The sequence below is a fragment of the Tupaia chinensis genome, unplaced genomic scaffold (genome assembly GCF_000334495.1).
Source record: "Tupaia chinensis unplaced genomic scaffold, TupChi_1.0 Scaffold000610_1, whole genome shotgun sequence".
In the NCBI taxonomy this organism is placed as follows: Eukaryota; Metazoa; Chordata; class Mammalia; order Scandentia; family Tupaiidae; genus Tupaia; species Tupaia belangeri.
In genome coordinates, this window is record NW_006160129.1 from 1,826,904 (window position 1) to 1,843,569 (window position 16,666).

General features: G+C 39.0%; 1 protein-coding gene across 3 annotated transcripts in view; it reads right to left on the minus strand.

Moving 5' to 3' along the window:
* Window positions 1–16,666, minus strand: part of COPG2 (coat protein complex I subunit gamma 2) — a 159,026-nt gene that overhangs the window by 98,603 nt on the left and 43,757 nt on the right. For all 3 annotated transcript variants that reach the window (XM_006158835.3, XM_027775874.1, XM_027775875.1), the window contains 2 exons: window positions 16,005–16,091; window positions 12,856–13,013 (listed from right to left, as the gene is read on the minus strand). In XM_006158835.3, the coding sequence (XP_006158897.1) occupies window positions 12,856–13,013; window positions 16,005–16,091 (245 nt within the window). The remainder of the gene's footprint in view (window positions 1–12,855; window positions 13,014–16,004; window positions 16,092–16,666) is intronic.

Sequence of the window (16,666 nt, forward strand, 5' to 3'; positions counted from 1 at the left end):
TCATAGGAGATACTCAGTGAAGGTTTCTTTTTTGCTAGAAATGTAAATGAGTACAGCCATTATAGAAAACTGTGTGGAGGTTCCTCAAAAAACTAAAAATTAAATTACCATATGATCCAGCAATTCCACTTCTGGGTTTTTACTCAAAAGATCTGAATTTACTTTGTCAAAGAGATGCCTGCACTATTGCATTCACTGCAGCATTATTCACTATAGCCAGGTTATAGAATCAGCTTAAATGTCCATCAACAGAAGGATGAATAGAAACATTTTATATGTGCATTTATATAAATATATCATGCACAGACACACACACACACGTATATATGTTTGTGTGTGTATATATATATATATATATATATATATATATATATATATAATATATATAAATAAATATAATTGCAAGAGGGTACATGAATTGGTCAGACAGAGTAAAAGTGTGAGAGAGAAAGAAAGTACCCCTGTAACTCCTAACACAGCACAGTCATGACACAATTCTTTTTTCTTCTTTTCTTCCTCACTGTCAGGATTTTGGACTCATATGCACATATGCCCATGTTTTTTAAGCTACTGGAATTCAAACTGCAGTTGGTCACATGACTCAAGCTCTGTTAACTGCTGAGCTATGGGCCTTGGCCTGAGTATTATGTTTAGCTTTAACAGGTTGAAATTTGTTAGTTGTGTATTTATTTAGGCCTTTATTACACTTATTAACTATTTTTTGTATGTGTACAGAACTAAATTTCTTGGGTTATTACAATATAAAAAATATACAGATCGATCAAAATTAAACCATATTAACAGATTAAAGAAGAAAAATCATAATCATTTACATAGCTGCACAAAGATTTTGATAAATTACAAATCTGTTCATTATAAAAATTCAGTAAACTCAGAAAAAACTTTCTTAATTTGATGATGAACATTTTAGGAAAATAAAACTATATACAGCAAACAAATTTTTTTTTTTTTTTTTTTTTTTAATAAACAAGTTAGCAGGGGAGGAGAGAATACAGGGAAGGGAGGCTAGAAGACAGACGGGAGAAAGGTTTTTCTGAGACTCTTGTCATGTCATAATCCTCTTGCTCCTGCCTTACAGTTAGCTAGAATCACAGGCACACCCTACCATTCCTGGCCTATTTTAGGTTGAGTTGAGAAATAAACCCAGGCCTCCTCTATGGCCTTAGCCATAAAACAGTGGTATTCTCCTACTTTCACCACTAAGGCTGGGTCAGCAAATATACTTAATGGTAAAATATTGAAATTGTTACTTATGAGATCAGAAATAAGATATAGATGTCACTGCTATACAATTACATGGGAGGTCCCAGTCACTAGAGTAAGAGAGAAACAAAAAGGTAGAGGAGAAAAAAAAATAATTAACTTGCATTTTTTAAAAATGCCATTTAAAAAAGAATTTAGAAAAAAATTATGAGTTAACAATTGAGTTTAACAAGTTGAGAGTAGGGTCATTCTGGGCAAAACTATTTGCTGGCCCTCTAGAAAAGGATTTGGTTCCTTATTAACTTCCATAAAAACTGGACTCAGCCCAATGTGTAAGGCAATCAATTCTGGTCAGCCACAATGCCTGGACTCCAGCTCCTTCCTATCATGCCATGGGATAGGCTGGTACTTCCCCATCCATGAATGCTTACATGGAAATTTTCGCTGCTACTAGCATGCTACATCATACAGCTGCAAGATTTGGGTCCCAGTCTCTAATTACACCAGGAAGAGGCTACTTCCCCTCAACATTTATGTTAGGCTGTCAAAACAGGGCTGAAACCAAAATTATGCCACATTATATTTCTTCTGCATCCCACTCCTGACCATAATAGTGAGTAGGTAGAGATTCTAAACTTAATGGAGTTTAAAAACCACAAAGCCCAAGGATCATAATCCTTCTCTTTAAGTGTGAAAACGGCCCTGCTGGACGTCTATATATTGACCTAAAAAGAATGGACAATGAGGGCAGTTTCTGATATTACTCCAGTCTCTATAAGGGCCCCCCAATGTTACTCCAAAAGCCTTTGCATGAGTTCTGCCTGGCCACTTGTGCTTAGCTGAATAAAAAATTTAACAGCAAAGCTGGCATCAAATCAGGTTCCTACTATGGCTTTTGGAAGTGAATAAAGGGATCCAAGGCAAAAGGCCCATTTTGGCATTATGGCAGCTTGGCCAAGTCACTGGGATTGCTGATCATTGCCTGTGGGAAATAGCCCTAAAATCTTAATGAGTAAAAACCTGGAAAATAAGATTGTCCAGAACCCCTTGGTTGTTATTATGCTCTTGGTGGAAGCCTCCCAGGAAGAGGCAAACTCGACTAAAGGGAAAGCTAAACAATTCTTGATAAAATACATAAAAACACAGAAAAATAAGCATGCAAAACAAGAGCTGGAAAACACTCTTACAGAAGAATAAAGGAGGAAGACACTAGGTTCTAACTATGAAGTCAATTTTGTTCTCAGTGTTGTACAGATCAATTAGTCTTACATTTTTATACTTAATTTTTCAGTTTCTGTATAACTGTGTTAAATTCTTCCATGAATAGATCAAGAGGACTCAATTTCTCTGTACTTCTTTAAGATTTTTCTTTGTATATTATGAATATTATGTATAAGTTAATTCCTGTTATATATTTTTGACCATAACTTTTGCCAAAATAAAGCAAGTCACTGTCTTTTTTTTTTTTTTTTTTGTCAGGGGCCAGCACGTGTTCTTGCCAGAAAGAGAGCGAGCACACACACAAACACAAAAAAACACCCTCACCATGGGGCACAGTTATACCACAATCCTTTCTCCTCTTTTTCTCTCTCCTTTTGGATTTTGGGCATGCACACACACACGCGCCCGTGTGTTTTCCTTTTATTTATTTATTTTTTTGAGAGTGATTTTTGCTATGGGGCACATACATTCGACAGAGAGACAGAGAGAGACAGAGAAACAGAAAGTGAAATATCACCCCCTTCCCCCCGAGGAGGGATGGTCACATTGCAATCCTTTCTACCCCATTCTCCTCTTGGGATCTTGGACATGCATGCATACACATGCCTGTCCTGAGTTTTAAGCCACCAGGTTCAGCACTCAAACCATGGTCAACTACCTTTGAGTCCAGCAACGTAATCATTACACCATCTGTTGGTTCCCCCCGTGTGTTTTTCAAACTGTCGGGTCCAGGACTCAAATCACACAGATGGCCATGTAGAATCCACATGCTTTAACCACCATGCCACCAGCTAGCCCCACTGTCATTTTTGATGCTCTATACTCTGATTTCCATTCTGGCTTATATTAAATAATAGAACAATATTACATATTAAATGTCTAACATACATTTGGATTTATTTTATGCTGCTGTGGGAAAATGGGAAGTCATGTTTTGTCTTGTTTTGTTTTGTTTTGTTTTTAAACAGATTTTTGCTATTGGGCATGTGCACTCACCAGAGAGACAGAGAAACAGAAATAATCCCCAGGGCCAGGGGTAGATGGCCATGCCACAATCCCTTTTCCTTCATTCTCCTCTAGGGATTTTGGGCATGCATGCACACGTGCCCAGTGTGAGTTTTAAGCCACCGTGTCCAGAACTCAAACTGTAGTCAACTACGTGGGAGTCCAGTGACACAATCATTATGCCATCTGCTGGTTCCATTTCTTATTTTTTAATGCAAAATCCATCATAGCTTTTCCAATGACCCAATAAATTTTTCCCTGTCATTATGTTTAGAAGTGTCTTTTATATAAGCATAACAGGTCTCTTTATTATTTATTTTACCCAATCTTAGGTTCTTTAATAGGTAAATCTGCTTATGTTTATTACGATAAATGATCAATTTTGTGTATTAGCCAACTCCAAAATGACTGCCTAAAACCTCCACTTGGGACTATCCATGTCCTTGTGCAGTCCCCTCCCACATTATGCCAGGGTTTGTCTACATAACCAAGAGAGTAACAGAAGTGGTGTTATGTAACTTCTGAGACAAGTTTTAAAACACTGTAGCATCTCTGTCAGGTTCTCTTTCAGTCCACTGTTTTGGGAGAAGCCAACTGCCATGCTATGAGGCAGCCTAAGGGGAGATCTGACAGTAAGAAACTAAAGCATCTGGCCAAAAGCCAGAAGAAACGGAGGCTTGCTCACAACCACATGAGTGAAATTCTAAGTAGATCCTCCAGATCCAGATGACTACAGTGCTGGCCAGCAACTTGACTGCAAATTCAGGAAGGACCCTGAACCAGAATCAGATGGATAAATCCTTCCCAGATTCTTGACCTTGGCAACTATGAGATACGACATGGTTTTATAAGCTGCTAGGTTTGGAGCCAATTTGCCATTAGCAAGAGATAACTAACAGGTTTACACTTACTTCCACCCAATTTATTTTCCATTTTCTATTTCACCTTAATTATTTTTCCTCCTTATCCACCTTCAATCAGGTTTTTCTTGTTCAATTTTTTCTTCAACATTTTGAAAACTTTATATTCAGATTATAGTCTTAATTACTAACTAATTTATTTTTGACAAAATTTATTATTAATCATTACTATCTTTCTTTCAAACAAGAAACACACCCATACACACACAACATTCTTTTACTTCTGTCTAGTGCTACTTTGTGCAACTTTTTTTTTTGTTAATTGCCAGAGGATGCACGCACTCACTAAGGAGAAAGAAAGAGAGACAGAGAGAAAGCACCACCAAGAGGGTGTAGTCATGTTTCAGTCCTTTTTCTCCATTTCTCCATCCCATTAAGACCAGGGCATGCACATGCGCATGCACATGCCTGTACGCCCTTCAAGCTTCCAGGGCTGAGACATGACCTCAGTCAGCCATGTGGTATCTGGCTTTCCATGCATAGCACTTAACCACTCCACTGCAGAGCTGGTCTTCTACGTCACAGCTCATCATGTTGCCATCCTCTGGAATTTAGAGCTTGTAATTAAATGTTTAAAAGTTTAAAAAAAATCAATTCTATAGCTCAATATTACTTCACAAATCTTACTACTACCTTCTGAGTATCTACTTCTTTATGTTGGAATAAATGTACAGGTAATCCTTACAAAGTGATTGGTAAACTTTTGGTAAACCCTTATTTTTGAGACTGTCTTTCATTTTCACTGCTGAATGATAGATGGGGTGGGTACAGAATTCAGGATTGCCAGTTATTTCCCACAACACTATGAAGACACTGATCCAATGCATTCGTGCATCTGATATAGCTCAGAGAAAGATGAAGTAAAATGAGAGGTCAAGTATCTTTTTTTGGGAAGAGATTTTTGCTATAGGGCGTGTGTGCTCGCCAGAAAAACAGAGAGAGACAGAGAGACAGAAAGTAGAAATCACCCCCCAGGGAAGATGGCCATGCCGCAATCCCTTCTCCTCCATTCTCCTCTTGGGATCCTGGGACACACGCACACGCGCCTGGACCAAGACCCGAACCAGTCGACTACATGAGAGTCCAGTGACACAGCCATAATGTCAACTGCTGGTCCCAAGAGACATCAAATACCTTTATTTCCATTTGACTTTCAGAACCATCTCTACTTTAGATGTTAAAATAATTCAGTATTACAACATGCTTGCTTATCTTCCACTGTACTCAGTATTTAGTGCTTTTTAAAAAAACTAACCTGAAGATTCTATCTTTCTACAAGTCTAAGAAACCATGAACTATTTTTAAAAATTAACATTGCAGGGCCAGTAGGTGGCATGGTGATTAAGGTGCTAGACTCCTACACAGTTGACTGTGGTTCGAGTCTCAGACCTGATGGCCTAAAAAATCATGCCAGGTGCATGTGTATTCATACCCAAAATTCCAGGAGAATGGAGAAGGAACTGCAATATGGCAATCTCCCCTGGGGAATGATTTCTCACTTTCCCTCTCTCTCTCTCTTCCGTGAGCACATGCACCCTATGGCAATAACCTCTGTATTAAATTATAACAAAAATATAGAAAAGTGCATAAATTAGCTGTTATAAAATGAATGATATTCAAACTCAATGTTCAATATTCAAAGTCTGTGTGTTGAAGTCCTTACCTCCAGTGTGGCTATATTTGGAGACAGGGCCTCTAAGAAAGTTAAATGAGGTCATAAGGGTGGGGTCCTGATTACACAGAATTAGTGTTACTATAAGAGTAAACACCAGAAATGGGGTATGCTCTCTCTCTCTCTTTCTCCCCAGACATATGGAAGGCAATGTGAGAACACAGCAAGAAGGCAGACCAAGGAGAGAGCTCTTACCTCCAGATAGCAATATTGCTTGACCTGGCTAATAACAATAACAACCTCATGGAAGACCCTAAACAAAAACCATCTAAATCCCTGACCCACAGAACTTATGCAGAAAAATAAGTATCTATTGTCCTTTTTAATCTGGTAAATCTGAGAGTAATTTGTTATGTAATAGTAGATAACTAATACAGTGTATAAAACATAACTAAATTATTACAAAGCAAATATAGTAAGGCAAATAATGATTTCTAGTACCTCATACCACCCCAACATACCACGTACCAAACACTACTATGTTATCACAAAGATAATTACCGTCCTAACTTCTTATCTTCTTTTAATGAGAGAGAGCATGTGCAGGAAGCGGGACACATTTTTCTGATAGAGTCTTGCCATATCTTTTTTTTTGGAGAGATTTTTTTTTTTTTTCACTATAGGGCGCGTGCGCTCGCCAGACAGAGAGAGAGAGACAGAGAGAAAGAAAGCGAGAAATCACCCCCCCAGGGGGGATGGCCACACCACAATCCCTTCTCCTTCATTCTCCTCTCGGGATCTTGGGCACGCACGCACACGTGCCTGGCGTGAGTTTAAGCCACCGGGTCCGGGACTCGAACCACAGTTGACTACATGGGAGTCCAGCAACATAGCCATTATGATAACTGCTGGTTCCTGAGTCGTGCCATATCTTGATCCTCTCGCCCTACCCTCCCGGTTAGTTAGGACCACAAGAACATGCCACCATGTTTGGCCTGCTCACGTTGGGTTGGAAAGCAAATCCAAGCCTCCCATGCAGCTTCAGCCACTAGCAGGGAAGCCCTCCCACTTATGCCACTGCAGCTGGGCCTATCAACTGGACTGGTCTGAGAAGTATTTCATTTTGGGTAAATTCTCTTTAGAAGCTAAATGATATATAGTGATTAAATATTTTAAAAAATAAAGAGAATATGGGACTGGCAGGTGGCATGGTGGTTTAGGTGCTAGACTCCCACATGGTCAACCGTGGTTTGAGTCCTGGACCTGGCTGCTTGCTTTCTCATTTTCCTTCTCTCTCTTTCTGTGTGTGTCTCTCTCTGGCCAAACTGAAGAATAATCACAAATTAAATTAAATTAAATTAATATTTCTTAAAAAAATAAAGAGAATAAATAATAATAATAATCTGAAAAAAATGATGAAAAGCTATTTGATGATGATGTGGATAGTAATGTCTTTGTCTTGATGGATATACATGGTAATTCATGCTGGAAAAAGAAATGTAATACACTATAAAGATATATGTGTTTTAAATGTAATATAAAAATTATGATAACAATAAATTAAAATAAAATTTTAAAAAAACCTAGATGTGGTGGGACCAGCAGGTGGCGTAGTGGTTAAGGAGCTGGATTCTCACATGGCTGACAGTGGTCTGAATCCTGTACACTTGCTTGAAACTCATGATAGGTGTGTGTGCATGCATGCCCAAAATCCAAAGAGAAGAACGAAGAGAAGAGATTGGCCAGGCTGCCAGGGGGTGATTTCTTTCTGTCTCTGTCTCTTTGTTTCTCCAGCAAGCACACACACCCTATGGAAAAAAATCTCTCAAAAACAAAAACACAACAGATGTGGTAAGAGAAGAGACAAAAGTAGCAGAAGGGTGAGCCAGAGAGATTCAAAGGGCAGACTCAACATACATGGCTAGCCCTGTGATGCACGGGCCAACGTGCTAGGGACTAAAATGAGGGGCACCAAGCCTGGACTAAAAGCAACAGATAATCTATAACCTACAATGACAAATAAATGAATTTGGTCAACAATCTGAATGAGATTGGAAGTAGATTTTTTTCCCAAAGCCTCTGATAAGCAATGACACATTGTCAACACCATGACTTTAAGCATATGAAACCTCTATTGGACTTCTAACCTACAAAAACTGAAATAAGAAACAGATGATGAGACCAGCAGTTAGCATAATGATTATGTCGTTGTACTCCCACAAAGTTGACTGTGGTTCAAGTCCCAGACCCAGTGGCTTAAAATTCATGCCAGGCACATGTGCATGTGTGCCCAAAATCCCAAGAGAAGACTGGAGGAGAAGGGACTGCAGCATGGTCATCTCTCTTGGGGGGTGATCTCTCACTTTCTGTCTCTCTGGTGAGCACATGTGGCCTATAGCAAAACCTCTCTTAAAAAAGAGAAAGAAAAGAAGAGAGAAAAGAGAAAAGAGAAAAGAGAAGAGAAGAAAAGAAAAGAAAAGAAAAGAAAAGAAAAGAAAAGAAAAGAAAAGAAAAGAAAAGAAAAGAAAAGAAAAGAAAAGAAAAGAAAAGAAAAGAAAAGAAAAGAAAAGAAAAGAAAAGAAAAGAAAAGAAAAGAAAAGAAAAGAAAAGAAAAGAAAAGAAAAGAAAAGAAAAAGAAAAAGAAAAAGAAAAAGAAAAAGAAATAGATGGTGAGAGGGATAAACAGATGGTGTAATAGTTCTGTTGCTAGACTCCCACATGATTGAGTCCCAGACCTGGGGCTTAAACTCATGCACATGCGTGCATGCCCAAAATCCAGAGAAGAATGGAGGAGAAGGGATTCCAGTGTGGCTATCCCCACCTGAGGGATGATTTATCCCTTTCTGTTTTTCTGTCTCTTTGGCAAACATGCATAGCCTATAGCAAATCTCTCTGAAAAGAAAAAAGGAGAGGAGAGGAGAGGAGAGGAGAGGAGAGGAGAGGAGAGGAGAGGAGAGGAGGGAAGGAAGGAGGGAGGAAGAAAGAAAGAAAAAAAATAAAGGAAGAAAAACTGGCTGTTTAGTTGAGGCGATTTCTAAACACAGCGGCTTAAAACTCATTATGCTGGATGTATCTACATGTATGTCCAAAATTCCAAGAGAAGAATGGAGGAGAGGGGATTGTGGCATGGCAAACCCTCTGGGGGGTGATTTCTTGCTTTCTCGCTGTCTTTCCTGCAAGTGTATATGCCCTATAGCAAAAATTCTCTATATTAAAAAAAAAAAAAAGAAAAAATGGATGATATATTTTAAGTCATTACATTTGTGGAAATTAGTTATGGCAGCAATAAAAAATGCTAACACAGCTTTCGGTACCTGTAAGTGAGGTGCTGTTGCATTACATACCTAAAATAGTAAAACTGCTAGGCAGTGGGTGAAAGCTGAAGGAATTTTGAAGAGCATGACAGACAAAGTCTAAGCTGTTTTGAACAGGTAGTTATTAAGGGCACTCCTAGTGAGGGCTCATAGGCTACCTTGTAGAAATCTGGACTTGGGACATTGTAGTGAGGTATCAAACAAGGTGAAGAACACTTCACTGTAAACTAGAGTAAGGTGAATCCTTGTTATGTTCTGGCAGACAACTTACTGAATTCATGCCTTGAAGTTACCTGGAAAGCAGAACTTGAAAACAATGAAGATGGATATTTGAAATTTCCAAAGATAAGTTGTGACCTGGTTTCATCTCATAGCTTATAATAAAATATGAGATGACAACTTCCACCTCAGGACAGCAGCTTTGGCCTGTGCCTGTCTGATAATCCCTTTTGACAGCCTGCCCTCTGGATTGTGGACTTGCTTAGCCAGTCCCAAAACCACACACACCAATTCCTTGTAAAAAACTGTGTTCATGTATTTATACCCTTCAAGTTCTGCTTCTCTGATGAAATCCTGACATAATACTTTTAAGCTGTAGAATTTAAATTTAGTTATTTTTATAGTTTTCATTTTCCATGACACCTGTTGGCCCCTATAGTAACTATTTTCCAGTGAAGTCCTAGGAAAATTTATAAAAGATGCTTTTAAAGATTTTGTCTGCTAATTCCAATGTCTGGTTCATTTCAGGGCCTATTTTCATCGATTGTGTTTTTTGTCTTGACTACAGGTCACATTTTTCTGAATTTATTGTATTTTTAGCACTTTTTCACCATATATTAGATACTAATAATAATATATTGTAAAGTCTATAGAGTTTATGACTTTTCTCTAGCAGGCAGGTTGGTTGGGATCAAACTCCAAAATATATCTCCTTCCACAGGGAATTGCAGCTGAATTCTCCATTCCGTTCTTTCAACTAAAAGCTATTGCTTTTCACCAGGATTTCTAGAGTCTTCCCTTGTACAGGCACAGTTCAGTGGCTAGTCAATGATTTCTGCTGTTTTTAAAATTGACTGTGAGACTCATTTCTATTGTGGCTTCATCCTTGCCATATTTCTATTCTAAGTTTTCAGTCAGTCTTCCCACCTCAAACCATGTTCTGATTCCTTTTGTCCAGTCAATACTGAAGCTGGCCTTCTTGGATCTGTAGCTGATGCCTTTAAATTTGGAACATTCTCAAATATTATCATATCTTCAAATATTTATTCTGTTCCATTGTCTTCACTCTCCTTCTGAACTCTCATTATATATATCTAGACTTTTTAAAATATTTCCCACAAGCTATAGATGTCCTATTCATTTTTTTCGCCTTATTTTTCTCCCAGTGTTTTAGTTCAGACAACTTCTACTGAGCCGTCTTCAAATTCTCTAATCTTCTCTTTCACTGTGTCCAATCTGCTATTAGGATCTCCAAATAGACTTTTGTTTCTGATACTATATCTTTTTATTAATAGTTCAAGATTATTTTTAAGTTTCTAATTCTCTCAATTCCTTATCCATTTAGACATTTTGTCCATTTTTCCACTAAATCCTTTAGAATTTTTACAACTGCTTTAAAGTTTTATCTACAAATTCCAGTATTTGGGTCATCTGTTAGTCTTTGTCTATTGACTATTTTGGTTGTTATTTTCTGTCAATTATGTGGAGGAGTCCGATCCGGCGAGGCCCCAGGATCTGTCTTAGCCCCCCGACCTTTGAGCTCCGCTTCTGGTAGGATCAACACGTTGGCAAGGCCACTGTTGTGCGCCCCCGATCTTGGAACAAAGCTTGGGTCAATTAGCATGTCAGCAAGGCTGTTTGCTATTTGCTCCAGAAACTGTGGCAGCCTTGCTGGGAAGCGACCCCCCTCTGGCTCCCCAATATACTACTATAAAAGAATTACATAGCTCTCTTATACATCCTGAGTGTATGATAAAATCTTCCAGGAAGTCCCCCTTTGCTCTGATCACTTACTATTAATTACAATGCTTTATCTCCATGGTCACAATAGAGGGTGGGCTGAAGTTCTTTCTAGGCAGAAGTAATCTTGACCTTTGGAAGGCCCTTCAAAATACATTTAAGGTAAACTTAATCCTTTCTTTGTAAAATAGGATTAGGCCAAAACTGGCCCAGGACACCTCTGCCCTCTCCAAGTGAAATAGATAAATATATTAGGATTCCTCAAATTAAGTTTTAGATCCCTACAAAACTGTATAAGTATCATTCTTTATTAAGATCCATAAGAACTAGTATCTATTCTTGAGATTTTCTTTTCTCAGCACCATTCCCAGTAATCACAAGATGGCTGCTATGCCACATCAGCTGATAATCATCTCTGCTTACCGGAACCGCTTTCCCGAAACTGCATTCCATGGAGACCCACCTACAATTGCGGAACTACACTAGACCCACCCTTAATCCAACCCTGAATAGAATCTATGTTCCCTATTCTTAAAACTTTATGAGCTGATAATTGAAACACTAGTCCCTCTCCCTTTACTTGCATGTAACATGTTTTCAATAAAAACGCACCATGATTCCTAGCAGTTGTCACTCCTCAGAGAGTGATCTCTGAGGGGTGTCCGGCAAAGGACGTGCATGAAAAAGCATCAAGGCCTCTTTCTTCTGTTCACCTTCGCCACCTCCGTCGAGATAACCCACCCACACCGAGGCTGGTCCCCGGCAATTATGGGTCATAATTCTCTGCCTCTTTGAACTTTTTAATTTTCTTCTAGATACTGCTCATAAAGAACAGAGGTACCTTTAAGGTATAGAGACTGATATAAATAATACCTCTCACCAGCTGCTGGTAGTAGCTAGAAAGTTGATCTGGGTCTGGGCTTTGCTGCAACTGTAATGAAATTCAGTTCTCTATAGTTTACAATGATTTGAAGAACAAATCAGGTTTCCATTCTCAGCAGGGCTTTGGTTTGGAACAGTGCAGACTCTAGAGATCTTTCTCTGTACTAGCACCTCAGCTTTCTAGGCTACATGATGAAATATATTTTGAAGTTCAGTCATGGCATTTTGGTCTGGGGGAAGGAGTCTTCTTTGCTCCCTGAATACCCCCAGTTTACTATACATCTTCCCTCAGCCTTCAAAAGACTGCTAAGGTATACTTCGGTAAGGTCATATGCACCTCATACTTGGCAGAATAATCTTGGGCAAATTATTAAATGAAGTACTTCAACATTTTCTTTTATAAAAATAAAAGAAATAGACAAGATGGTTCTTCATGTCCCTTTCAGCTTTCATATTTAATTATCTGTACAGCCTATGCTCTGTAAGTATATTTTCTCAGTATCAGTTTGTTAATGTGTTATTAGCAATCAGAATCTACTAAGTACACATATAAGAGCATACATAACATTAAACATGTGTGTTACTTGGTAGGTACATGAAAAACATCAAAGTCATCTCTAAGGTCAGCAATGGCCAAAAAATATTCATAAGGAAGTAACCCCTGAGATGTACTAACTTGCAAATGTGAAATAATTCAGGTTTAGGTGAAGACACTTACCCATCCTCCGTTTCTTTTAGTAAGCGACTGGCAATTCGGATCAGCATGCAATAAGCAAACTGTGATTTGAGACTGGATTTAGTAAACTTATTCAACATCTTGGAAACAGCAAGACGATCATTCTTTCTAAGGTGATACAGGACTCCCAAAGCATGGTACTAAAGAACGTAAAAGAGAACAAAGCATACAGATTAGAAAGAAAACAAAACACATGAACACAGAAATCAAGTGAAAATAGATTTTTAAAAATTTTTAAAGAATAAGATATTTATTTCTTCCTTGAGAGACAGAGACAGATAGAGACAGGGTGGGGGAACCTCTAACAGGATCTTTAGACCCTCATCTACCAACAGCCCAGCCAGCCAGGCTCACAGGCACATTCATGCACTTTCAAAGCATAAAGGGTAACCTCATGATGAGAACCTGGTACCTTGCCACAAGGCCTCAGCACCATGGAGCGTTGTGTTACTATTATACCACTGCCACTGGCCTAGCTGGAAATTTTGTTTTGTTTTAATCTGATTAAGGGTGTGTACTCAACAGAAAGAGACAGAGAGAGAGAGAGAGGGAGAAAGCACCCTCCAATGGGGCACCATCATACCCCAATCCCTTCTCCATTTCTTTATCCTCTCAGGATTTCGGGCATGCATGCACAGGGGCCCAATGTGTTTTTGAAGATTCCAGGTCTGGGATTTAAACTCTGGTCAGCCATGAGGAATATGGCTCCCTTAATCATTAGGCTAAGGGGCCAATCCAAAAGATTTTTAATTAAAAAAAAAAAAAAAAAAAAAAAAGCCAGCAGATAGCGTGGAGGCAAGGCACTGTCTCCTTCATGGCCACTATGTGATTAGAAAATCACATTGGGTGCATGTGCAAAATCCTAAGAGGGGGCTGGAGAGGGGATTACAGTGAGTCCTTTCCATTGGGGGGTGATTTCTCACTTTGTCTCTCTGTTTTTCTCTGGTGAGTGCATGCACCCTATGGCAAATAACAAAAACTAAAAAGAACCTAAGTCAAATGTTTACAAATACAATTACCTTTTTCATACTGAACTAAATACAGACAAGACAGAAGGATAAAATTTTCTAATTTATCCCCTAGAAATATTAAATTCAGACTGCCACAAGTATAAAGAGGTGATAAAATTTGAAGATGGGTCAATATTGGCCAATACATCCTCAGTACAGAAGATCTCAGATCCAAATCTTTATTGGTGTCACAGGTGTCTTAGTAACTTTAAATCATCTCTGGCTACTTTAACACTTAAAGGATTAACCTTCTAAAGTAGTCTTTTTTTTTTAATAATTATTTTTATTTTATGTATTCATTCATTTATTTTTTTAGTTTGGCCAGAGAGAGAGAGAGGGGGAGAGTGAGAGAGAGAGGAAGTGAGAAAGCAAGCCACCAGATTCAAGGACTTGAACCTTGGTCGGCCATGTGGGAGTGTCCAGCGCCTCAACCACCACACCACCTGCTGGTCCCTAAAGTAGTCTTAAGTAGTACTGTGATACCCTGTATAAAAAACATAATGAGCAGAGTGTCTCCCAGAGGAAAAATTACTACTTCTTCCTAATAATTGAATATGCTAACATACTTTAAGTAAAACTGCCAGTTAAGAATTTGGGGGGAGGGAGGGCCCAGCAGATGGCGTAGTGGTTACGTCACTGGACTCTCATATGGCCAACCACAGTTTGAGCCCTGGACCTGGTGGCTTGAAAGTCACACCAGGTGTATGTGTGTGCATGCCCAAAATCCCAAGAGGAGAATGAAGGAGAAAGGACTGTGGAGTGGCCATCACCCCCTGGCGGGGTGATTTCTCACTTTCTGTCTCTCTGTCTTTCTGGCAAGTGCATGCACCCTATTGCAAAAATCTCTTTCTTAACCCTGTTGGGATTTAAGGGCATGCATGTACAGGAACTCAGCATGTTTTTATCTTTTGTTTTTTTTTGTAATTTGCCAGAGGGTGTGTGTGCACGCACGCACACACACACACACACACACACACACACACACACAGAGATATACAGAGAGCAAGAGAGAGAGAAGTAAAGTCATTTCTCCTTACTAGAATTTTGGGTAGGCGCGCACGTGCACCAGGCATGTTTTTCAAGCTGCCAGATCGACAATTCATACTATGCAATAGGTCATGTGAGATCCAGCTGCCTTAACTATCACACCACTGGCTGGCCTGACCAGCATGTTTTTCAAGCTACTGGTGTCGAGATTTTTTAAGAGGTTTTGCCTTAGGGCATGTGCACTTGCCAGAGAAAGACGGCGGGGTGGAGAGGCAAGGGTGGGGGTGTTGGGGGTGGGGGGGTGGTGGTGAAAAATCATCCCCCTGGAGGGATGACCACACTGCAATCCCTTCTCTATTCTCCTCCCAGGATCTTGGGCATGTACACACACATGCCTGGAGTGATTTTCAAGCCACCAAGTCTAGGATTTGAACCGTGGTCAGCCATGTGAGAGTCCAGTGAAGTAACCTCTATGTCATCTACTGGTCCCCTGCTGTCGAGATTTTAACTACGCAGTCAAAGTTTCACAAAATAAAATTGTTCTTTGTTATTTTTATAATGTGTATAAGGCCTGAGAAACTTGGAACTGAACATCTTTTTACACAAATTCTTTTTTTTTTTTTTTTTAATTTTGTAGGGGATGCTTGTGAGAAAGCATGTCCCACGGTGAACAGTGATACCTCAATCTTTTCTCTTATACTTCTCCATCCTGTTGAGATTTTGGACATGTAAGCATACATGATTGGGTGGGTTTCTCAAGCCACTGAGTACAGGCCTTACATCAGTCAGTTAGCCGTGCAGGATCTAGCCACCTTAATCACCTGGCCACTGGTTGGCCCCACAAATTATTTTTCAAATAACAAACTGAAATACATTATGAAGGACCTTTGGAATAAGCATCTCAATATACTACTGAATATGAGAATCTTTCCCGAACATTCCTCTGGGGGGACATCTATTTCTACTAAACACTTGAAGGGCCTATGACACATAATTCATGAGATATCTATTTAAAAACATACACCAGTAGGCTTCTTCATATGCCAGAGAATTTAACCTTTAGAGAATGCTAAAGCACAGGCTAAATGAAAGCTGATCCTAAAGACGTAAACTAATGTGATTCAACAATAGTACCTGAACCATAATATTATCACTTGATGCAGCTTCTTGAGCTTCATTGATCCAGCGCTTAACTACATCATAGCTTATTTTCATCATGTGCTAAACACAAGGGGAGAAAAAGAGAACAGATAATGTATGAATAATCAATAACAAATATTTCCCCAAAAGAAAGAAAACTTTATAGCTTTGTAAGTCTATATCAAATTTCTACTCTTCAGGCAACTGATAAACCAGAAACATTTTCTCCAATACCCCTTACCAAGGTAAACATTTGTTTTGAACTGGGGGAGGTATGTTAAGGAAAGTACTGAGAGGGGAAGAGCAGGAAGTGAATGGACAGTCAATAGAACAGTGCTTAAATAATGTTCATATTACAAGTTTTACTTGTAGAGAACTTACCTGAAGAAAGACACAACATACCAATATATCTATCCCCTGCTATAATCTGGACCAACTATATTCCAGAATCAGGAATTCTTGAGATTTAGATGCCCTAATGCAGTCACACATGAGTAACTGATGTACTCAAATGCAATGTGATAGGCTTTAATGAATAAACTTTATCATAATGAAAAACGGGAAAAAGGTCTTTGTCAAAGACCATTTCCTAGGAAGAAATTCAGAAGACAGGAGAGTTCGGACAGAAGGACACATGCAGACACAAGGCACCATGA